At 41.6% G+C, this 25,190-nt stretch overlaps 1 protein-coding gene and 1 long non-coding RNA gene across 9 annotated transcripts in view; one reads left to right on the forward strand and one right to left on the reverse strand.

The window, feature by feature from the left end:
* The window catches only part of LOC138760665 (exportin-1), a 74,536-nt gene extending 70,886 nt beyond the window's left edge, over nucleotides 1-3,650 (reverse strand). Inside the window, exons 1-3 of one of the 8 annotated variants that reach the window (XM_069931556.1) lie at nucleotides 3,299-3,650; nucleotides 1,838-1,946; nucleotides 895-1,052 (exon numbers count right to left, since the gene is read on the reverse strand). In XM_069931556.1, the coding sequence (XP_069787657.1) occupies nucleotides 895-1,020 (126 nt within the window). In that variant the 5' untranslated portion in view covers nucleotides 1,021-1,052; nucleotides 1,838-1,946; nucleotides 3,299-3,650. Of the gene's footprint in view, nucleotides 1-881 lie in introns of all 8 variants that reach the window. The other 7 variants (XM_069931554.1, XM_069931555.1, XM_069931553.1 and 4 more) reach the window with 7 other exon arrangements.
* LOC138760668 (uncharacterized) lies at nucleotides 2,919-24,833 on the forward strand. Its single transcript, XR_011355792.1, has 2 exons — nucleotides 2,919-3,130; nucleotides 24,193-24,833. It is a non-coding gene; the product is annotated as an uncharacterized lncRNA (long non-coding RNA).
* Nucleotides 24,834-25,190: the final 357 nt, after the last annotated feature.

The following is a 25,190-nucleotide window of genomic DNA, read 5'->3' on the forward strand; positions in this document are numbered from 1 at the left end:
ATACCTGGTACCCCTTCAGCCAGTTTCACGCCAATCTCGAGCAGCCTGGCGTGAATCTCCCAACAAGTCTTCAACAGCCTATAGCCTCCGTGGGTACCTCACCTTGAGTCACCAGAAGCCCACCCCATGCATTGGTCTTTCAGCCATAGAGCCCCTTCACTGGTCTGCCGGCATGGTCATCTCCTCTACTTCTCAGATGGGGGATGATCTCCCCATTTTTTTGGTGTCTTGCTCCAGTCCTCCACTCTTTTGGAATCCGCAACTCCTAGTGCCTTCCACCAATCAGAGGTGCCACCATCTTGGTACAGACTCCACGGTTGCAAGATTTTAAATAAAACTGCTGTCGGCTCCTTTAAAAGGCTGTTCAAAGCTTGTGCAGAGTTGAATGGGGAGTGGACCAGCTCCTCTCCACAGGTCTGCACCAGTGGCAATAGGCAGAGATAAATAAAGAATATGGATATGCTGACAGTTTCATCGATGCCAACATTTTCTTTCACCATCCAAAATGGTTACATAATCTGCAGCTTATTACATGCAAAGGTGGAAGAGGAAGTAAACCTTGCCCCTTTTTAAAGACAACCTGGATAAATATTCCAAAAGCCAACCAATAAAGCTACAGCCTGAGTGCTAATAAATAGAAAGAATCAAAAATGTTCCTCTTTTGGTCAATGTTGTCATGGGACAAATGGATTCTACTGCTGATATGAACCAACAGTTCTCTATACATTTTAAAATATCCTTTTTTAAAAATAGGAATACCACTGTTTGGTCACAAAAGCATCTGACAATTCAGCACTACAAGTACTTTCCCAGGTCACTGTGAACAGTGACAGTCATTTTTAAAAATGAATTAGTATTAATGTTTGATTTAAATTTAATACTTTTCATTGCTACCTGTGCACCTTCTCCATGGTACAGGCAATTGACTACGTTGTCCAGGAGGTTTATATCAAGCTTCTGAGTGAAGTCCAGCAGCTGGCGAGCTGCATGGTCTGCCAAAATTGTCATTATGGCTGGCATAGATTACTATAAGAAAAAACTTGATGTAATTCCTAAATGAATTAAAAAGAAAAAAAGTTAGAATTTTCCATTTTGTACATAGCAGTAGCTATTCATTGTATTAACTTCAGTGGTCAAAACGGCAACATCAACAACTTCCAAATCAAAATGCTACCTGTTATCATTGCCCTTGCTGGTTGCATCATTACAGACTTGCTCTGTATTAACATACAGAATTGATATTTAAATTTACTATTTATTTCAGATGCAATTCTGATTGAACATAATTGCACTGTTATGATAGGAGAGAAATACTCCTCTCTTGGAGTACTTTAAAAACAGACACTTGACACAATATGAAACAAGTTCAAGTCACAAATTGCCTTGGAAACTAATTATTTTTCCAGTTGTAACCAATATAACTCGGTCACTTCCAGCCACCAGATACCAGTGATTTTGATAGCCAAAACGTTGTAAAAGCAATTGCCTTTTCCCTGCTGAGATTTTTTTTAAAAGAATAACGGCATGATTTAAAAAAAAACCAAATAAATTAGGATTCAGGTCAGACTAGTAAAACATTCTTTAAAAAAAATCAATAAATAGCCAAATTTTAATTTCAGAAATTGTTGCATGGTTCTATCTACATTTGACATAATACCCTAACGATACACTAACCTGAACCTTCAGTATATTGAGAGAAGTACAGAAGAACAAGAGGTTACCCACTCCTGTCACTATGCTGCAACTCCTACTGCAAAATACACTGTGGATGGTCAGACAATGACAGGACTGGGCTCAGATGGGATAACCCACAGTGAAATAGCCTGCCAACACTCACTGTCTAGGTTGACACTGAACAGCAACCACTTAGGCAAGATACCAGAGGATGCCCACCGATATGGAACAGTACCCCCAGTACGAGTCAACATCTTCAGGAAAGAAGTAAACTGGAAAACACGTTGGCAAATGTACACAATTTAAGTTGTAATGCACAAAATTGAGTCAATACAAAAACACTACAACTTATAGCAACTAAACAGGCTGAAAAATTATCTATACTCAGAATGGGAAGGAAGAAAATTACAAGTCTAAAGGCCATCAGCTTTATTGTTGCGCAGGTTAAACATTCTGAAGGATATCAACTACAATTCCCCCCCCCCCCACCCCCAACAAAGTATGTGAACATAACAATACTTTGGATGACTGAAAGTTCCTTAATTACTCAGTAAGATTTATACAACTGGACAGAAACGATGGAGAAAAGAATAAAATCACAGACAGCATCTGTGGAAAAGCAACAATGTTTCTGGTCCGCTGCAAATGGTCACCAAGCCCAAACTCTCTTTCAGAGCCGCTACTTGACGCGTTTAGTGTTTCCATCATTTACGTTCACTTATAGATTTCCACTATCAATTATATTTTGTGTTAGATCCCAACCTTTACTTTAGTTTATGGGTCTACTTTGAACCAAATGATTTCCCCATACGTCAATCACAACAAGAATGGGTGTAAATTTTGCGGGTTTGGGAAAACCGCTCCTGTCCTACTGATTTCACTCTGTGATTGTTAAAACTTTCTGTCAATAGTTGTCGCCCAGTCTTTTACAATAATTGTCCAGAGACAATGCCCCAACTTCACTCGTCTGGCCACATACTGAAAACGACACAAATACCCAAGACATGACTCGACGAGTGTGAACTAAAAACACTGACGACGCGCGAAATTTGCAATGAATTAATAGTGAATGGCAATAGCGTTGGCCAGGACTGCGCCTGTCCGAATCCCCCCCCTCCCGGAACTGGGAGCATGAGGGCCCTCACGTGACCCGACACGGCCGACGGGCCTCGGCCGTTATTTCTGGAATGTTCTCCTCCTGAATTAAACCACCCCAAACGCCAAGCCGGGCAGATTCAGTCAAGGTCCACACAAACAGTGTCCGAGAGGAACGGGGAGGGAGGGGGAGGGGTGACTCGGGCGCGCGGTCCCCACGCACAGCGGCTCCGTGTGGTGGGCGCGGGTCGTGCAGGCCTCCCGCTCAGTCCGCGGGGACGGGGTCGAGGCAGGCCGCAGCGCGCAAGACACATCTTCAAACTTCTCAGCACTCACCCGAAATGGTTGTTGCCGTTAAACTGTAAGCCTCCACTTTAAATGAACGAATTCCACCATGCACCGACTCGGCAACCTTTCTACAAGTGTTACCCGACACGCAGCAGTTTGGTTGAACGGGGGTGGGGAGGGGGGGGAGGGGGCAAGAAGGGGGGGAAAACAAATGGCGGGAATTTAAAAATTACAAGCTCACACAAGGTCGCCTCTTCTCTCGTCTTCGTTTCGGACCAAACTCAAGTTGTTTTTTTAGGAAAAAAAACAAAGGACAATACTTGCGCTAATCGGTCACAGTTAAGAACACTCGCTCCTCTCCTCAGCAATTTTGTTAAACTGCGTGTTATTAGTTATAACCAGTTAGCAAAAAAAAAACTGGAATCAACCGCCGTGACATATGCTTGGATTCGTTTTCTCAGAAAGAATTTCTTTTATCCCTTCCGATTCATTTTTCGTGGCCGTTCCTGTCGCAGGCGGCCTTGCACCGTCAACCTCCAAACCTTCTCTGGCAAACCTAGTAACCGGTTGTAACCGGTTCAGACTGGGAGATTCCATCTCGGTTCGAGTTTTCTGCCGATAGGGCGTCAGGATCGCAGAGCAGTCCCGCCGCGTGACGTCACGTCGCCCAGCGCCCGACGTGTGTCTCCTCGCTGAAGCCTTGACGGTCTGCGCGAGCTGCCCGGGAAAGAACGGTCGGGGGCGGCCACGGGCGCACCATCTCGAGCGCGGCCGAGGAAGGGCCGCAGGCGTGAGCCGCGTCAAATAATGAAAGGGAGAAGCTCACACCCCTGAGTTGTTTTTTTCCCCCCAGATGCTCCAAGTTGTTTAAAAATACCGAAGATAAACGTATACCTTTGGGAACAGTCACTATCCCCATTCAAGAACTCTGACTTAGCCCATGATTTATTATTGAATATGCACTTCTGTATTGCAGTGTGTCTGCACTTCTGGCTTGGTTTGAGAATCTTAGCTGGTTGACACAAATGCTCTTCAGGGTGTGCCACTTCAACCAAGTCCAACCCCTGGCTTTCACGTGTGGCATAGCTCACTGACAGGAGAAGGGGCCACTGGCGCCTTGAAACCAGTTGCTCTGGACAGATGGGGGTCATTAGCTCATCTAGGAGAGGGAAAACTCCGATTTCAAACCCTCGCTGCCTTGTGGCTAAACCCACTTACTTAGAAAGGCTTTGGGAGTGAATCCCAAGGAAACATCCACAGTCGGAGTCCCGAAGGATCCCACTGCATGGGCCACAGACGGATTTTCCCTGGCTTACACCCTGGTGAGGCCGCTCCAGCTCCAGCTTCATTTTGCTTTCTTTGCTGATGTACAGTTTGGTACAGTTTTTTTTACCCTACCGATAAATAGAAAGTCTGGTTGGCCCATAGAAAAAAAGAATCCCAGGGATGTATGTGATGTATGTACTCTTCAACAATAAATCTGAACATTAAACTTTAAATGTTAATTTAAACTGAACTATTTCATCATACTAACTTGCTTACAAATTGGTACAAATTGATCTTTGTTTTCATTGTAACTCTGATTCAGATTTATTGTCAGGGTACATACATGACATCTCATAAAACCTTGAGATTCTTTTTCCTGCAGGTGAAGCAGAATCACCACTTATTGGTAGTGAAAAAATTGACTCAACGTACACATGTAGAGAAATGTAAAGAACTGACTGTGGAATTCAGAGAAAAAAAATCAATAAAGTACGAAAACAAAGGTCCTTAAATAATTCCCGATTGAGTTTGCTGTTGAGAAGTCTAATGGTGGGGGGGTAACAGCTGTTCTTGAACCTGGTGGTACGAGTCCTGTGGCACCTATACCTCTTTCCTGGTGGTCGCAGCGCGAACAGAGTATGTGCTGGTGGTGTGGATCCTTGATGCTACTCTCTGACAGCTGTGTTCCCTAAAGTATTCGATGGTGGGGAGGGTTTTGGCTTTGATGTCCTGGGCTCTGTTTACTACCCCTTGCAGGGCTTTCCACTCAGGAGTATTGGTGGCCCCATACTAGACTATGATGCAGCCAGTCACCACACATCTGTAGAAATTTTCCAGGGTTTCCAATGTCATACCAAACCTCTGCAAGCTTCTGAGGAGGGTGAGGCAGTGACGTGCTTTCTTCACAATGCCATTAGTGTGTTGGGTTCAGGAAAATCCTCTGAGATAGTGACTCCCAAGAATTTAAATTTTCTCACTCACTCCATCTCTGGTTTTCCCTTCCTGAAGTCAACATTCAGCTCCTTGGTTTTGGTGACTTTTTTTAATGTATCCAATTTCCAAATAATTGCAAAACATTTTCTTCCTAATGCTAATTTTAACAAATTTCAATTGATAGATTGATAATTTCAATTAAAGATTTGTACCTTGAATATTTTCTAGTAAAAATAAATCAGGATTTTACAGAAAAACAACTCCTGTAACTTGTTCCAAAAAAGTAACCCATAGTCACCCAAAAAGGTTACACATTGGAACATGACCATGTTGAACAGCTTCACCACATCCAAAACATTGATCTGATAAATCTGATTTCAATCTATTCAATTTCTGTGGTGTAGGATATAATTGATGTAAAAATTGTATTAAACTAATCTATATCTTACATTGATAGTCATACAATCCCTACATAAATTTTCCAACATTTGTTGGTCTATTGTAATATTCAAATCTGTTTCCCATCTCTGCCTAGATCTATATAATCCTAATTTGTTCCTGCTTGTAATAATGAATATCTCAAATAAATATTTTTTAAACAATCCCTCTCCAAATAAGAAGTTCTACCTCAGTACAGCTCGACTGAAACATTGTTGGTCCCAACTTATCTCTTAAATATGCTCTTAACTGAAAGAAACAAAAAAGAGTTTAGAATTTTTGTTTCTCAATTGCTCAAATGACATTAATTGACCTCTTTCGAAACAATCTTCCACATTAACAATCCCTTTACGGTACCATATATTTAAAAATGAATTATCTATTGAAAAGACTAAAAGAGGATTAATCAATGGGATTTTAGGTGATATAGGCCCTCCTCCAATATCCTGATTTATTTTATTCCAAACATTAAGTAAATGCTTCAATAATGGGATCTCTTTATCAGCACCAACAGTTTCGATTTCCATTTATATATAATTTTTTCTGCTTTCTTTTATCCTGTTTTATTAATTTCTATATTAATCCATGTTGGTTTTCTATCTTTAAAAAATTAAGCCAGGAATTTCATCTGTGCCACTTGATAATAATTCCTAAAATTGGGAAGCTGTAATCCTCCCAATTTGTATTTTCATGTTAACTTTTCTATAGAGACTTGCCATTTAACCTTTCCAAAGTAATTTCTTTATTTGTTTATTCAAAACTTGGAAAATATTTTAGGGTATTAATATCAATAATGTCTGAAAAAGATATTATATCCTTGGAAATATGTTCATCTTTATACAATTTACCCTTCCAACTAAAGTTATAGGTAAATTTATCTATTTTTTAAAACTTCCTCAGCCTTTTCATGTAAAGATAAATAATTCAATTTATATAAATTCTTCAAATTACTATCCGTATGTATTCAGGTTTTGGTGAAATTGAATGCAAGGTTGTGGTTGGTGCACCATTCAGCCAAGTTTTCAGTCTCCCTTCTCTATGCTAACTCATCACCCCTTTTATATAACCCACTACCGTGATGTTGTCAGCAAATTTGTAGATGGTGTTGATGTCGTATCATGCCTTACAGTCATAGGTTTATAGAGAATAGAGAACGCAGCCCTATGGTACTCCAGTACTGATGAAGATTGTGGAGGAGATGTTCTTATTGATCTTCACTGATTGTGGTCTGCAGGTGAGGAAATCGATGATCCAATTACACAGTGGGGTGTTGAGTCCCACGTTTGCTGATCAATTTTGAGGGGATAATGATGTTAAACACGCAAGAGCATCCTGATGTAGGCATCTTTGCTATCCAGGTGTAACAGGGCTTTGTGTAAAGCCAATGAGATGGCATCTGCCATAGACCTGTTGCTACGATAGGTGAATTGGAATAAATCCATGCTGCTGCTCAAGACAGGAGCTGATATGTTTCAACACCAGCCTTTCAAAACACTTCATCACTGTTGATGTGAGTGCCACTGGTTGATATTCATTTAGGCAGGTTACTACACTCTTGGGCACTGGTACGATTGACGCTTGTTTGAAACAGGTAGGTTCCACGACATGCTGGAGTGAGATGTTGAAGCTATCCATGAATACATTGGCAAGTTGGTCAGCACATATTTTTAACTCATCACTGTAACTTGTGCTCACTGTATGAATGTTAGAAATATTAGACCTGTACTATAATATATATGCGTAGGCTGATTAACTTAAATTCATTTAGCCTTACAAATACCATCCAGAGCATCACAACCTATCAGTTATCAATAACTATATTCAGTTTCCACATTCATCCCTAGTAGAATATTATGACAAACTAGGAGGATTCACAGACTGATTAATAGAGTAGCAATCTGACTGGCTATGATATAAATCTATGCTGTAGTACAGTATGATGGTTCATATCTTGCAGTTACGACATTGGCAGATTTGACCAGCATATGCACTGTGAAACTGACAACTTGTTTGGGATTTCCACACATGCAAAACTTAAATCCCAAATATGCTTTCAGACTGTCAACATACATACATACATACTCATCACTGTTCTGCAGTTCACTCTTTTGAACTAAAAATAAAACGGACACATTAGCAAAAAAGAATAAATTTGTCACACTGTAAAATGCTTTATTGCTACCAAGTCTACCATATTTTAGTTTTTAATGTTGCAATAAGAAAAACAAATTTCTGCTTCCAAAGACTTTTTTGACCACTAAGGTTTTTTTGGAATATCCTGAGAAGAACCACCAATTTATAGATTTGTGCAGGACACAAACTGGCTATTCAGCCCACTGTGCCCATGCTATCCATTGCACTGACCTAGGTGAATCCAATTTACTTTATTCTGTTCATAGCTTTGGTGATTCAAGTGTTTGTTTATGTCTCCCAAATGTCATGACTCTTGGCTCCAACACTGAAAAAAATTCCTCTCAGATTCCCAAAACCTACTAACTCCCACCCTAAATCCATATGTTTTCTTTTCCTTGACAACCTTACTATGTGAAAAAGACTTCCATTATAAACACATCTTTTCCACCCAAAACTCTATTTACCTCCATCTTGTTACCCACCAACCTTATCTGTTGCAGTGGAAAAAAATCCAGCCTATCCAGTCTCTCTTTAAAATCATATAATATTTCAATTAATCCAGTAAAGATCAAAGGAGTGCAGGAACCAGAATGGACATGTCTTTTTTTATCACTCTTAATTGCACTTTTGTATCAGATTTGGCTGTGAATTAATTCAATGTAATTCAACTTTCACCTGTTCTTTATATCATTTAAGAGGGCACACAGTTTCTACCATTGTTCACCTTTGTGTTATCATCATGAGATCACACTTCCAGCAACTTCATGGGAAATTGTTTAAAACCTAAACATGTAAATGAAAGTCCAATCACAACAACATTTCAACAGAGGGCTCACTGCACAAATTCCATTGCCTTTCTGCATAGATCTCATAAGCTATTGGAGTTTTTCCAAAATACAAAATTCTTACTAAACATCTTTCTTAGACTACATTTCAACATCGAACCAGCTGGAAAGAAATTAGAGATGGCAAAGTCTCTGGCCCTGTTACTCCATCTTTACTTTATGTGAAAATGTGCCAACAAAGTGTGCAGTTGTCAATGTAACATGTTTATTGAAAGGATAAACTGTGTAACTAAATATCAGCCTGGCAATACAAGAGAGTGCAGATACTGGGAATCTGGAGCAAAAGAATCAGCTGGAGGAACTCATCAAATTGAGCAGAATGAGTTGCAAAAAGAAATTGTCAACATTTTAGGCCAAGTAAAAGGGGGCGTGGCATGATGGCGTAGGTGAGAGATGTGGGTGGACATCTCTCACGACAGATTAAAGAAGAGTCTATTTTGAAATACCCTTCTAACTGTATAAAAGTTTTAAGAAAGCATTATAAGAAGAAGCAGAAATAATTATGAAAAAGTAGAGCTCAAACGATGAAGAAACCGATTTAAAACAATCGGTAAGTTTGGAAGAAGTGGAGCCTACCTCAGAGCTGGATCTGGGGAATTTGAGTAATGCTCCTCGCCCCCAGCGACAACAATTGGCGACTCCAAGTGTGATGCTGGCACCAGCGCCATAGAGCTCTGGGGAAGATGGAGCTGACATCAAGCAATGTTCTTCCACTGAAGCTGAAGAAGTAGTGTGCATACACACTATACCGAGCATTTTTCTTCTCGCGGGAGGGGCTGGTGCTCGCCGACCCACCGAGACTGGGCTGGTAGAGGATTGACCTAAAGCCCCATGGGTGGGGGAAGTAAAAGAGTAACTGTGGTGGAGGCTGAAGAACTGGGGGCAGGAGTTACAGAAGTGGTTGGAGCTGAAAGCTCAGAGGAAGAACTGGAATTTAGTGAGGAAGAAGAAGTGTTTGCAGCTCATGGTCGGCCTACAGCTAAATGTAAAAATTATTTTGAACAACAATTTCAAGCAATGTCTCAACAGATTTCTTTGGGTTTTAAATTTGTGAATAATAGCTTTCTAATGTTATGGAAGATATAGCAACTGTTAAAGCTGATGTAGCAAAACACACTAAAGTAGTGGATAAAGTACAAGAGAAGGTTAAGAAGATGGAAGATAAGCTGGAGGATTGTGTTTGTGATATAGATCAATGTCAACAAAAGTTGAATACCTTTGATGATTCAGTGGATGGAGAATAGAGAAAAATGATTTATTGAAGAAAATTAATTCTTTGGAGACTTCTGGAAGATTACGAAGGCTCTGAACCAGTAAATTTTTTTCAAAAATGGATTCCATAAATTTTAGGATCAGATTTGTTTCCAGATGGGTTGGAATTGGATAGGGCAGGGGTTCCCAACCTTTTTGTTGCTCTGTACCCCTCTGGCATTTTTATAGGTTCCCTTGTGTATTGGAGGATTTAAACCATCTTTTTTGCTCCTGTGAGGCTGAGAATCAGTAACCTGCTTGAGACTCAGCAGACATAAACTAAATTCCACCATGGGGCCCAGAGATGCAATTATCTGACAAAAAGACATTTAATCTTTCTGCTTGTTTTGATCACAGTCTTTCAGGCAGAGATCTCACCTTGACGCAAAATAAACCATTGTATTCAAAGTGATAAGCTGAAAATTATGTTATTCAATAGAAACCTAGGCATGCTAGCTTGCTCGCTTATCTTTCTGGGAATAGATGGTTGAGTAAGCAATTTTTGGGTAATATAAGCCATGGTCCTGCTGCTGAAGTTGGAGACTCTCCGAGAGGTGGCAACATCTCTCAGCAAGAAGAACTTCTAGAGTCCAGCCAACGTCCCGGTCGGGGGAGGTAGAGAAGCAGCTACCGGTGCCCTGACAACCTACTACAAGTGTGCGGTTGTTGCCTCGCTTCGGCAGTTGGGACCAGTCCAGGCGTTGATAAGTATAATTGGGAAGAGCTAGCATATTGTAGTTTGAAATCAGCTTTTGAATTTGTAATAAACATTTATATAAACTGAACTGCTCTCGGTGTGTGTGTCTATTTTCTTTCGGTAGCTCAAACACTGTGACCAATCTAAAATGAACAAAGTGAGAGGTACAAGTTTACCCAGGACACCGTGTACCCCTAAAAATTAAGGATTAAAAAAACACGGCATTGTGCAATCTGACTGCAGATTACAATACCATGTATTGTACAGTAGTGGTTATTCTCTCAGACCCAATGTACCCCCTGAAAAATGCAAATGTACCACTGGGGGAACATGTACCCTAGGTTGGGAACCCCTGGGATAGGGCCCACAGAGCAATTAGAAGGAAACAACTGCCCAGTCAGCCACTTCGACCTGTTTTGCTGAGGTGTTTACATTATCAAGACAGAGAACCGATATTAAGATTGGCAGTTCAAAATGCCCGACAACATGGAGACCTGTTGATGGTTCAGAATAGAAGAGTGTTCTTTTATGCGGACCTTAGTCAAAATATTATTAAAGAATGTCATTTAATTTGGTGAAAGCAGTCCTCTGGCAGAAAGACTATAAATTTGCTTTTAGATTTCCTGTAGTTTTAAATGTTTTTTTTATGGGGAATATGAATCTTAATTTTTTGATAATGTTGGAGATGCATTGATTTTTGCCAATTCTTTACCTAATTTTAAAAAGGGTCAGTCTTCATCTTCTAAGATGCAAAAATCAAATGGAGTTTCCAGAGAGAAGGATAATGGGGTGCAGAAGGAGAAAAAGTAGAAGCACAGAAAGACCAGAAGGAAGAGATGCAAAAGAAGGAATGTAGTGATTCTGAAGAGATATCTATTGATGAGGAGCAAGTGAATAAAGAGTTGGAAGAAGCTTATCATACTTGAAGTTTTTGTTTATACTGTTTTGCTAGTTCTGTTTGGGAGAGGTGCAAAATCTCATTATATCTCAAACCAAAACCATTGGTCACTTAGTGGCTTAAGCCACCACCTGTGTCGTAGAGGGGTGGGTAGTACATTAAGTACTTTGTAGGGTTGGGAGGGAGGAATTTGTTTTTGTTTTGGGGATGGTTTTTTTCTTTCTTTTTTTACTTTGTTGAGATGTGGATTAATTTGAGTATGTTCTATGTCGATGGGGATCCTGCTACACAGGTTAGGATGGTTGTGAAATAAGATGGCTAATTTAAAATTTGCTATGTTTAAAATGGATGGGCTCAATAATATGATTAAAAGAAAAAGACTGTTAGCTTATATTAAAAAAATAAAGCTTGATATTGCATTTTTGCAAGAGACTCATTTAACTGAAAAAGAACATCAAAAATTAAAAAGAGATTGGGTGGGTCAAATGTTTGCTTATTCTTTTAATTCTAAAGCTAGAGGTGTGATTTTGGTTAATAAAAACTTATCATTCAGTTCTGAATCTGTATATGAATCAGTAAGAAGAGTTTTAGTAGTAAAATGTAAAATTTATTCAGATTCTTGGATACTTGTGAATATTTATACACCCAATGTTGATGATGAGATGTTTTTCTTAATTTGCCACAGTCCTATGATTAAATTATTATTGGGGGTGATTTTAATTGTTGTTTTGATCCTTCAGTAGATAAATCTGGTAAAATGGTACCTAGAACAAAGATGGCTAAAAATTGATATCTTTAATGAAAGAAGTGAATTTGATTGATGTATGGAGGAGATTAAGCACAAAAGAGATGGATTATTCATTTTATTCGGCTCAATATGATACATATTCTAGAATTGATTTTTTTCTGTTACCTGTTCAGTTATTATATAATGTGGTATTGCTTGAATATGTCAGGAATTTTGTCAGATCATACACTTGTTTTATTGACATATTCAAAAACAGAAAAAAATGAACTCTGTCATTGGAGATTTAATCCTTTATTATTAAAACGAGGAATTTTGTAAATTTATTACTGAACAGTTTTTAGATATAAATAGTCAGTCTGTGGATAGTAAATTTGTATTATGGAATGCATTAAAAGTATATTTAAGAGGCCATATTATTAGTTTTACGTCTAAACCTAAAAAGCAATATTTAGTTGATACAGATACATTAGAGAAAGAAAGAAATATTCTGGAAAAAGAATTACAAAGAAATCCATTTGATAAAGAGAAAAAAGTACAATTAACCTAAGAAATTGAAATTTAATACATTACAAACTAATAGGTTTGAACGTTTATTGCAAAGATCTAAAAAAATACCTGCAAGCTCACACCAAGACACAAGAGAAACTTGTCCGTGAACTACTCTTTGCAGATGATGCCGCTTTAGTTGCCCATTCAGAGCCAGCTCTTCAGCGCTTGACGTCCTGCTTTGCGGAAACTGCCAAAGTGTTTGGCCTGGAAGTCAGCCTGAAGAAAACTGAGGTCCTCCATCAGCCAGCTCCCCACCATGACCACCAGCCCCCCCACATCTCCATCGGGCACACAAAACTCAAAACGGTCAACCAGTTTACCTATCTCGGCTGCACCATTTCATCAGATGCAAGGATCGACAATGAGATAGACAACAGACTCGCCAAGGCAAATAGCGCCTTTGGAAGACTACACAAAAGAGTCTGGAAAAACAACCAACTGAAAAACCTCACAAAGATAAGCGTATACAGAGCCATTGTCATACCCACACTCCTGTTCGGCTCCGAATCATGGGTCCTCTACCGGCATCACCTACGGCTCCTAGAACGCTTCCACCAGCGTTGTCTCCGCTCCATCCTCAACATCCATTGGAGCGCTTTCATCCCTAACGTCGAAGTACTCGAGATGGCAGAGGTCGACAGCTTTGAGTCCACGCTGCTGAAGATCCAGCTGCGCTGGGTGGGTCACGTCTCCAGAATGGAGGACCATCGCCTTCCCAAGATCGTGTTATATGGCAAGCTCTCCACTGGCCACCGTGACAGAGGTACACCAAAGAAAAGGTACAAGGACTGCCTAAAGAAATCTCTTGGTGGCTGCCACATTGACCACCGCCAGTGGGCTGATATCGTCTCAAACCGTGCATCTTGGCGCCTCACAGTTTGGCGGGCAGCAACCTCCTTTGAAGAAGACCGCAGAGCCCACCTCACTGACAAAAGGCAAAGGAGGAAAAACCCAACACCCAACCCCAACCAACCAATTTTCCCCTGCAGCCGCTGCAACCGTGTCTGCCTGTCCCGCATCGGACTTGTCAGCCACAAACGAGCCTGCAGCTGATCTTCGTCCGCGAAGCCAAGCCAAAGAAAAAAAAAAGAGGAGAAAGGGCACATAAAGTCTTGGTATGGTAATTGAAAGCTGAGCAAGCATCTAGAACAATAAATGCTTTTGGAAAAAATTTTGAGAATTTCATATAAAACCTCAGAATATTAATGAAAGGTTCAAAGAATTCTACAAGAAATTATATACTTCAGATTTTGAACAAGATCAAGTTAAAATATATATATATTAAATAAATTAGTATTACCCATTTTGAATGAATGGATTAGTGAAGAATTGGAGAAATCAATAAATCTTAAGGAAATTATGTCAGCTCTTAAATCAATGCTGAATGGTAAATCTCCAGGAGAGGATGAGTTTACTAAAGCATTTGACAGAAATTTTCAGAAATTATTGTTTCCTTTGTTTATTGAAGTTTTAGAGCAAACTAGAGAAACACAATCTTTACCAAACTCTTTATTGCAAGCTATTATAACAGTTATTCAAGAAAGATAGGGATCCTTTGAATCTAGAGTCATCTAGACCAATTTAATTATTGAATGTTGATTATAAACTTTTGACTAACATTCTTGCTAATAGATTATTTCAATTTTTACCGATGTTGATTCATATTGATCAAGTGGGTTTTATTAAAGGTCGTTATTCTGCAGATAATATAACTAAATTAATTAGTTTAATTAATGTTTCACAGGAGAAATCCAACTTATCAATAGTCTTATCATTAGATGCTGAAACAGCATTTGATAGGGTTGAATTGTGTTTTTTATTTAAAGTGTTGGAAAAGTTTTGATTTGGACCAATGTTTATAAGTTGGATGAAGGAAACATATAAATACCCAAAGGCTAGAGTTGTGACAAATGGACTTTTATCTGAGTTCTTTAAGTTAGAAAGATCAACTAGACAAGTTTGTCCTTTGTCACTGGCATTATTTGCTTTAGTGATAGAACCTTCAGCACAGTTAATAAGGCAGGATGGTGATATAAAGGGTATTAAAAAAGGATTGGATAAATTTAAGATTAGTTTATTTACTGGTGCTGTGTTGATTTATTGAACAGAACCACAAGAATCATTTAAAGTTTTACAGGAAAGATTAAAACAATATGCAGAACTATAAGGTTATAAAGTTAAATGGAAGAAAAGTGAACTTATGCCATTGTCTGAAGCTGATTATTATTCTTGTAAAGATGTAACATGGTTTAAATGGACAGATCAAATGAAATATTAAGATTTAAAATAGGTAGATATATAAATCATTAATATGTTTTAAATTATTTACTGTGGCGGTGTGAGCAGTGAAAGAAACATAGCCACCACGTTGAGGGTTGTTCACAAATGTTTTTATTCAGATTCAGCACGCCCCTTTAAGGGCAGCAGGAGCTCAGTCACCTGGTGCATTGTGACATCATAATCGCTGCCCAGGGTGCGCGCTGGAAGGGATGCTGGAGTCAGAGAGAAACCTCTGATGACGCCATTTCCCCATGGGTGCCCCGCCACGTGGCAATACAAGCGGGGCCAGTTTGCCATGAGGATGTGCACTGCTACACAATCCCCTCCCCCCCCCAGAAATGACTACACGTCCTGTCGCTTTGGCAGCCAGCCCCAGCGCTTGGGCACGGCCATCTGCACCGGCTGTGATGTCCAGATGAGATGTCTTCAGGCGGTCCACCATAAAAAGTTTCTCTCCCCCCAATGTCCAGGGTGAAGGTTCCACCGGACTGGTGCAAGACTTTGTATGGCCCCTCATACGGTCATTGTAGTGGTGCACCTTGTGGTCCCCTATGCACGAAAATGAACTGGGCCGAGTTGAGTTCTTTGGGGAGATGAAACAGCCGGGTGCCCTGGTGTGCCGAGGATGAGGGAGCTAGGGAGGCCAGTTGCCTGCATAGGTCCGCCAGCAGGATGGGGGCTTGTGTGTGTCACTGGACCTTGGAGGTCTGGCACCTGGTACAGTTCTGCCACCTCCTTCTTCAGCTCGTGACCATCTGCACAGTTGTCTTTACCGCTGGGTGAGTGAGGTCATGGATCAGACTGAAGACCTTCACCCTCCAGTGCGGCGGGACCACTAGGCGCAGCGTGCCTATTGAGACGTCGCAGACTAATGTGTCCGGGATGCTGGGCACCTGGACATCCTTGAGTTTGAGGCCCAAGATGGCGGTCCACAAGGCCTGCATCTCTGCATCATTCCTCTGTGCCTGAGCCAGTTGTTTGTAATCTAGGCCGGGTGCAAGAGTGTTGATGGCTGGACGGGAGAGCGCATCCGCCACTACATTGTCCTTGCCGGCCCTGTGTCGGATGTCGGTCATGAACTCAGACACGTACGAGAGGTGGTGCTGCTGTCTGGTGGACCATGGATCCTTGGCCATTGCCAGTGCTTGAGTAATTGGCTTGTGATCCATGAAGACTGTGAATGGCCTGCCCTTGAGGAAGTAGTGGAAATGGCGGATGGCCAAATACAGCGCCAGAAGCTCACGGTCGAAGGCGCTGTATTTGAGTTCCAGTGGACGCAGCTTCTTGCTGAAAAAGACTAGTGGACGCCATTGTCCATCGAGCCACTGTTCCAGAACACCCCCCCCCCCAACTGTCGTAGCTGAGGCGTCCACGGAGAGCGCTGTGTGCACCTCCAGCCATGGGTTCACCAGCAGCGTGGCACTGGCTAGAGTCTCCTTTGTCGTGATGAAAGCCCTGTCTGCCTCCTCTGACCATGATAAAGTCTTCTCTTTGGTGGCCATGAGCACGAACCATGGGCACATGGTGTGCGCGACTCTGGGATGAAACGATGGTAAAAGTTCACTATCTCCACGATCTCTTGGAGGCCTTTCAGGGTGGAGGATTTGGGGAATTGTTGAACAGCCGCTACCTTCTCCAGTGCCGGTGTGGCTCCAGCTGCCAAAATGGTGTGCCCCAGGAACTGGAGGGACTCCATGCCAAACTGGCATTTGGCCGCTTTGACCATGAGGCTGATGTCTGCCAGCCGGGCAAAGAGTGTGCAGAGGTGGGCTTTGTGTTCATCACAGCTACGATTGGCAATGAGAATTTAGTCCAGGTAAATGAAGACAAAGTCTAGGTATTTTCCAACTGCATCCATGAGGTGCTGGAATATTTGGGCCATGTTCTTTAGACCAAAGGACATATGCAGGAACTCGAAGAGGCTGAAAGGGGTGATAATGGCCATCTTAACCATGTTGCCTGGATGCACTGGGATTTGATGGTATTCCCGCACAAGGTCCACTTTGAAGAAGACCCGTGCGCTGTGGAGGTTGGAAGAGAAGTCCTGTATGTGGGGCACCAGGTACCTGTCAGGGGTGGTTGTGTCATTCAACCGACGGTAGTCCCCGCACGTTCTCCAGCCCCCAGATGATTTTGGGACCATATGGAGCGGCGATGCCCAGGCGCTGTCTGAGTGCTGGACGATTCCCAGTTCCTGGAGCCTGGAGAACTTCTCCTTTGCCTGCTGGAGCTTCTCGGTGGGGGGGCCCTGTGTGTCATTGTGGTGGAAGACCCCATGCTAGGGCAGGGTGGCATTGAACCGTGGCTCTAAGATGGCGGCGAATTCGTAGAGGATCTCATCAAACTCGTCCCTGGCGGTGGCTACAGTGGCGATTTTGTGCCTGCGGGCTTCTGCTGTGTCCAGTCGGGTAGAGTGGAACGTTCGGGTGTCCCTGTAAAATATATGTGTTATTTGTATCCGAAATATGGTGAAGAATTTCGGCAGCTGTCAGCAGTATTAAAAAATCGACTGGGGGAACATTGTCTGCATGGGATATTGATAAAGCAAAACAATTACTACGGGAGAAGGTGATAAAAGAAAATAGAGAAAGCATATACAAGAATGGAAGGAAGAGGGACTGAAAGAAAGGTAAAAATCTAAAGAAAGAAACTGGAGGGAAAATGCAAGTTGTAGAGAGGAAGCAGAGGACTGGAGCAGAGCACCAGAGGACAGGAAGATTCTGTCCTGTATGAGAAGGAGAAGCAGTGGAGATGACCCGCAGGGATGGTGACCACGATGGCAGACCAGTGAGGGGGCTCTGTGGCTGAGGGACCAGTGCATGCAGCAGGCTGCTGCCAATTTGAGGCAAGGAACCCGTGGAAGCTGTGAGCTGCAGGAGACTGCTGTCGGGAGGCTTGTGCCGGGCTGCGGACTACTGGAGACTGGCTCAAACTGGATAGAGGGGTACCTGGTATCAGAACTGGGATGGAGGAGGTGCTGAGGGCACTGAAGGGTTCCTGACAGTGTTGACCGTTCGGATCTGGAGCCTGAGTTGCCATTGGTTTGGACGGGACTCTGTGTGGTGGCGGGGGCTGTAGAAACACTGGAGGCGAATCTACAGGCATTTGGTGACTCTGGGAGGGGGATCTCTCTTTTGCTTCTCTCTCTCTGATTGTGAGACTGTAAGAGGCACTTAAGTAATTCCTGCTGGTGGGGAATCTGTCTGCCTTGAAGCAGGCAAAAAGAAATTTCATGTAATATGATACTGTTTTACTTCTACGATAAAAAATTGAATCTTGGATAGTGTTATGTACAAAGGAGGGTGCACCCAAAGACTAGAGGTCCTGCAGGCTAAGTGTGAGTAGGATGACAATCAGGAGAGAAATTGGAGACAGGATGCGAGCAGAGCTAGGCACCAGATGGTTAACAAACAGAAGGTGATAAAAGAGGGCCCCAGGGACCGAATGTCAGGCATGGCAAACCTATTCTTGCAGAATGATGAGGATGAGGAATCAAAAGATTCCTGTGGGCAGGACCACCCCCTTATGTACCCCAGCAGCCACAAACCCCGCCATAGCTACCAGCCCCAATTCTTGCTATTTACGATAAAGAAGGAGGAGGAGTAGCTAAACAAGATTTCAGACTCAGTTTTGATGGAGAATTGTTGCTCATTTTGTAAAAAGAAACTTGAAGAAGTTTACCTCCTACCTTCCAGGCTGCTCGAGCACTTTTGTTTGTGTAACGATACTGTACAGGGTGTGGGGAAGAAGGAGTTTAAAAAAACACAGCAATTTGAAACTTGCCCTCTAGAAGGAACCTCCTCTTTTACAAGTATGCTGCAATGTGTCTGAAATAAATATGAGATCTGTTTCACTATCGCTTTGTAGAATTAAATTGACAGACCCAGATCACAGGTCAACTGCTCCCAACAGAAATAAGCATCCAATGGGCTTTGTTAACTACATCAGATCAACTCAAAACGTGTATGCGGCTCAAATCCAGGACTTATTTTCCCTGTGCCATTAAATTTTAATTCCTGACAAAAGTATGAAATGGAAGGGGCCAATGCGAACACCGCAAGATCTCATACTGTTGTATGAAAAATTCAGATAGCACCAGCCCGAGCCAGTCGATCAGATCAATATCATACTCAGAGCTCCAGTTAATAGTTTAAAGCAATTTATTGCCTGGAATGTAAGCCCTTCCCAAAGAAACTGCACAGGAATTTTGGGAACACTTGATTGTTGCATACCAGACTTATGATGGAGATCAGATCAGATTTAACGATGGCCAGCCCGTGGCTCAATTTAATGCAATTCTTATGCAATGCTTACCAGAGAAAACTGCATCATTGGTTAAGGCTAATTTAAACTGGTCAAATAATACCAAAGAACAATCTAGATGAGTGGTGATGACCTTCTGGCTGAGTAATAATGAGGGAGCTGAGGCTCCTCTGAAACCCCGGATGAAATACGAATTTCTCTTAAGAATACTGATGAGAGATGATTGGGCGTATCATGGCAAACCAACACTGGTTTCTGTTCAGCATTCTTACCAGCCTCAGGGGCACAAATGATTCTGGAGACCCTGGCAAGGCCCCCAAGATACACCTGGTAATTGCACCCAACCACTATCCACTCATAGACCACCACATTGCCGACATATCTGTTTTAAGTGTGATGGAGAAGGACATTGGCGCTGTGAGTGCACCTCCTTTGGAGAGGTTGATTCCTGTCAGGCATCTTTTACTATTAATGATCCAATAAGGGGTCAGAGATTCTTCCCACCTCCTCTCTGGTAACGTGAGGAAGGAGTGAGGAACCTATCATTACAATAAAGGTGCAGGATGTCTCTCTTCCATTTTTGATTGATACGGGAGCAACTTTACAAGAATTCTCGCAGAGCATTGATGTATTGATCGACGCCTCAAGAAGTCCATGGCACCTTCCAATGCCATCGTCCGCAAAATACTGGAGAAATAGCAGAGGAGGCACGGTCAGTATCACTTTATTAGGTAGGATAAACTAACTCAACTACCTTCCATACCACCTTACATCAGTCAGTACAAGTTTACATCGAGCGTTCAGTGGTTGCTCTCCTGATATCTAATCAAACAGGCCACATGACTCAAGCATGTTTGACCCACTATGAACTCTCTCTTTTATGAACCCATATCCAACCTTCCACAACTGCACTACTGTTAACCTGGCAGCCTTTTTAACCCTGCCTCCAGATGAACTTGAAGAACTAGATTATGAATGTTTGCAGTGTTATCATCTTTTGACTTTTGGCACGACAAGATTTAATTAGTCTCATTGTTGGAGCTATGGCTCAGTTTATTGACAGGTCAGCCTTCGTTGATAATACAGGCCAACACCGTTCAGGTTATGTCATTGTCCAAAATTCAGATGAAGTAGTAAAGGTGGCTGCCTTCCACCATTTTGTTTGCCCTTATTAGAGCCTGCATAAAATGGAAGGGAATGTCATTTAATATTTATGCCCATACCAGGACCCTGTATCCCTTGGGAATGTTTACTCAGATTTACTGCAAAATACTGCTGTGATAAACGGTCCCTTCAGAAAGCGATAAACTGCTTATAAATAGAACTGTTTTGCCCGATTAAAGGGATGTAGCATACCTTCAGGGGGATGCCCCTGCTAATTTGTTTTAAGTTCTGGAAACAATGGGGGTATGCCAGAGATCCAGAAACTGAATTATGAATAATTGCTGGACAATTTATATACCTGATTCAATTTACCTGTACTGCTTAATTCTATACATGCAATAACACATTTGGGTAAGGAAAGAATGGTAGGAGTGGCACACTAATTTGAGAAAAAAGGGACAGGAATGTATTATCTGTCAGCAAAATAATCCTGATAAAGGAATTAATTGCCCTCCAGATAGACATGAATGTCTATCATTTGAATGTATAAAGATTGATTTTATTGATTTGCTTAGAGTATGTAGCTATAAGTATTGTCTTGTATGTCCCGCATCGGACTTGTCAGTCACCAACGAGCCTGCAGCAGATGTGGACATACCCCTCCATAAATCTTTGTCTGTGAAGCCAAGCCAAAGAAAGAAAGCCTGTATTGATCTACCTCAAATATTTTTCTACCTCATGTCTTGTAAAAAACGGAGGCAAATTTATATTCTTATTTATATCTACTTTATGAATGTACAAACTTAGATAAAGGTATAGAGTTCTCCATGAATGAAAAAAGCAACCAGTGGATACAAGGCAAATTCAAAATTGTTACTTGCTATTAATAGGTTAGCTGGCCAGGGTTTTTGTTTTTACATCAGTAGTACTACGTGTTCTTGCAGAGAACCTTCAAAATTAATGCAATTTAGAATATTTTATCCTCCCACAATTTCAGTAAACATGGCAAATGTTTTGGCAATGAAGAAAATCCAGTAATTATGCACACTCTATACTCCCAAATCCAAAACTATCTCCAACACACAAATTAATGTAAACTTAAATCATTTATAAAGAAGACAAGACAGAGGAGTCCAGCAAACAGGCTTCTACTTTACATGGTCGCAGCTCTTTGGTTACATTGACAACCCCAATATGACAATTACACTTCCATTCATATACGTTATCTGTGTTTAAATATTAGGAATTTTTTAAAATGAATTTTGCTAATTATTTTAATAACAGCTTAAAAAGATAGCCAGGCTCATCAACAGTGACAGTGCTGATGCAGCCTTGGTGTGACATGACCTGTAATCACACACAATACCTCAGGACTAATCTTGCGAGAAAAATTGTTTTGTTTTTCAAGTTCAAGTTTGGAAATCAACATTGAAATTTCATTTTTTTAATTGCATTCAATTGATCCTTATACTGCAAAGCTGTTTGACTTGGAGCATCTTTTAAATTTATTTTTGCGTCTTCCAACTTTATTTTTAAAGTCTCAACCTGCCCCAGATAAGTTTTTAGATCCTCTAGCATTTTTCATATGAAAGGGACAAGTAATAACGTTAATTAAATTCTTGAGACCTTACATTCACAGGCAAACAACACCCAGAGGAAAGGGAAGGACAATCCAGAGAGATCAGGTCGCAGAATTTGGCCAGGAGACACCTCCAGCAGTAAAGGTTGAGGGGAAACCTTGGGAGATATGTCACATTGACTGCAAAAAGACATATTAGTGGACAAGCTAGAGTCCTGATCAGGTTTCTGAGTGGTGAAAATGGACAATTGTACTTAAGTGTATTTTGGGCACCCTTGTAATGACTAACTTGGTGAAGGAAAAAGAGAAGTCAAATCAGATAGCTAAACAGGAATGGCATGTCAATACTTATTTACGCATGCCCCATGTATGTTGAACCTGTGAATTTATCCCGCTGTTGGATCTCTACCCATATACCAACCCATAGTAGTCAAGGTGTTCCCTTGGTTGTGATACCCTTTAATGATACAGAACATTTAACATGGCAATGCCACTCTAACTGGATTCTGAGGGTTTAAACTAGTTTTGCAGGGGGACCCATGCATGGGAACCAAGGTGAAGAAGCAGGTAGGGTTGGCACTTAAGCAAGGGCAGTTGGTAGGGAGTTTGTATGGAAGGACAGACAGACAGGGAAAAATTGCAGCCATGGGGAGCAACAAGGATACAGTGTCAATAAATAAATAAAGGGTTAAAGGTTTTGTATTTAAATGCACACAGCACAAGGTATAAAATGGATGACCTTGTATTACAATTACAGATTGGTAGGTATTATGTGTGGACATCACAGTATAGTGGCTAAAGGATGGATGTCATTGGAGCTGAATGTTCAAGGATACATAGTGTAAAGAAAGAATAGGCAGGAAAAAGAGGTAGTGTGTCTGTTGGTAAGGAACAATATTAACTCATTGGAAAGAGGTGACAGGATCAGAAGATCATTATGGGTTAAGTTAAGAAATGGCAAGGATTAAAAAAAATTGTTGGCTGTGATATACTGACCTCCAGGATGTGGACAACAGACTTCAAAAAGAGATAGAAAAGGCATCAGAAGGATAATGTTATGGTAGTCCTGAGAGATTTTAACATGTAAGTAGATTGGAGAAGACAGGTTGGGACTGGATCTCAATAGATAGAATTTGTTAGAAAACCTACAAGATGGCTCTTTAGAGTAGCTTGTTGATGAGCCCTCGAGGGGATCAGATGTACTGGATCGGCTGTACCACAGATGATTAGAGTGCTTAAAGTAAAGGAACCATTTAGAGGCAGTGATCATAATACAAGTTCCATTTGAGATTTAACTTTTTAAAAATATTTTATTGATTTTAATAAAGAACATACGAACAAAAAAGGTACAATTCAGTAAGATAATATAGACAGTTACACAAACTAAATAAAATATTTGTATAACACTAACATACATAAATTGTAAATCATATCCATAATTCATATTCTAGATCAGGGGTGTCAAACTCAAATTCACGGAGGGCCAAAATTAAAAATTTGGACTAAGTCGAGGGCCGAACTAAATATTTATTGAAATTTTTCAACAACATCTGCATGTTTTCTCTTCTTTCAACATATGTAATGTTAAACTTTAGGATATAATTTTAGGAGGATAATGTTACAGGTCAGGAGTAGGTAGCTCAAGTTCACCCTTTGCTTGAGCTGAGGGAAACATATTTGGTCCCTGTGGAGCTGTAGTCAGCATTCACAGGCTGTGTCCATTTTGGCCTGCATCAGGACTCAGCATTTCCTGCTCACTCCTCAGGCGCTAGGCCTCTATTCACCCTCGACCCACCATCCCTCTACCTGACCAGTCCTTTACCCAACCTCTACTCACCCCTCACTCCACTCGCTCTGCCTCTACCCACCCCATGCTATACACGCCCCTCTACTGCCTCTCCCCTCAACCTGTTCCTCCCTCTTCCCGTCTCTCACCCTCTAATCACCCCTCCCCTACTCGCCCTGCCCCTCCCCTTTTACCTCTTCCCTATCCACTCCTCCTCTACTCATCCCTCCCTCTAACTGCCCCTCGCACCACCATAACTTCCCCTGCCCATTATTCCTCACCTACACCCTCTGCCCACCCACTCAGGCCCAGCGCGCTGCCGATCAGCCTTTGCGGACAGCCACCATCTCTCTTTTCACGTGCAGGGCCGAACCAGCCGTCCCTGGGGTCCGCGCGGGTGCAAGCGCTGAAGGCCGTGGCGACCGGGAGAAGTGTGCTCGTGCTGTGGAAGGGCCGTCCGGTGCCAGTCACGTGGGGCTCGCGCTGCCTGGGGGCCATGCGCAGCCTGCCATGCCCGTTGCACCGACAGGAAATCACAGGCGCTCGCCAATCCGCCGCACCGCTCGACAGGTGGGAGAAGTGACTGGTTGTGCGGGGAGCCTTCCAACTGGCTTGCCGGCTGATGACATCGACAGACTTCTCGTGTTACAATTTCTTGTGTTACAATGGGGAAGCATGTGCAATGAAGGGGGAGGATGGTGGGGGTGACATTACCAAAAAACAGCATCGGCTCTCGCTGCAGGGCGGGCCACCTCTAATACATTTTTGAAATGATCTTGCGGGCCAAATATAATTATATTGCGGGCCAAATTTGGCCCGTGGGCCAGAGTTTGACATGTGTGTTCTAGATAGTCCTGTATATGCCTTTTTTAGAAAAACTCTAATAATGCAAAAAAAAAAGAAAGGAAAGAAGAAAAACTCAAACCCCTTACCTAACTGCGTTGCCAGATGCTATATATGATTGGTTTTAAAAGAAAACTTTAAAAAATAAAGAACTTGGAAAAGATATGAGTAGACAACTTAATTACATTGGAATAAAATGATAAAGTAAGATAGTGAGTCATAAATGACCCCCATAACTTCTGGAATCTTTTATCTGACTTATTAATTGAATAATGAATTTTAGATTTAACAAGGAGAAACTAATGTCAGATGTGTCAATATTTTAGTAAAGGGAATTACAGTGGTGTGAAAGAGGAAACATTCGTGTGAAAAAATATCACAACTGTGGCTGACAAGGTAAGTCAAAGCAAATGTGAAAGCAAAAAGAGAGGCCATACAAGGAAGATAGTGTGAAGATAGAGGATTGGGAAGTTTTTTTAAAAAAAGATGAAGTGTATAAGTAGGCTAGCCAAAAGAGGAT

The sequence above is a fragment of the Narcine bancroftii genome, chromosome 4 (genome assembly GCF_036971445.1).
Source record: "Narcine bancroftii isolate sNarBan1 chromosome 4, sNarBan1.hap1, whole genome shotgun sequence".
Taxonomy (NCBI): Eukaryota; Metazoa; Chordata; class Chondrichthyes; order Torpediniformes; family Narcinidae; genus Narcine; species Narcine bancroftii.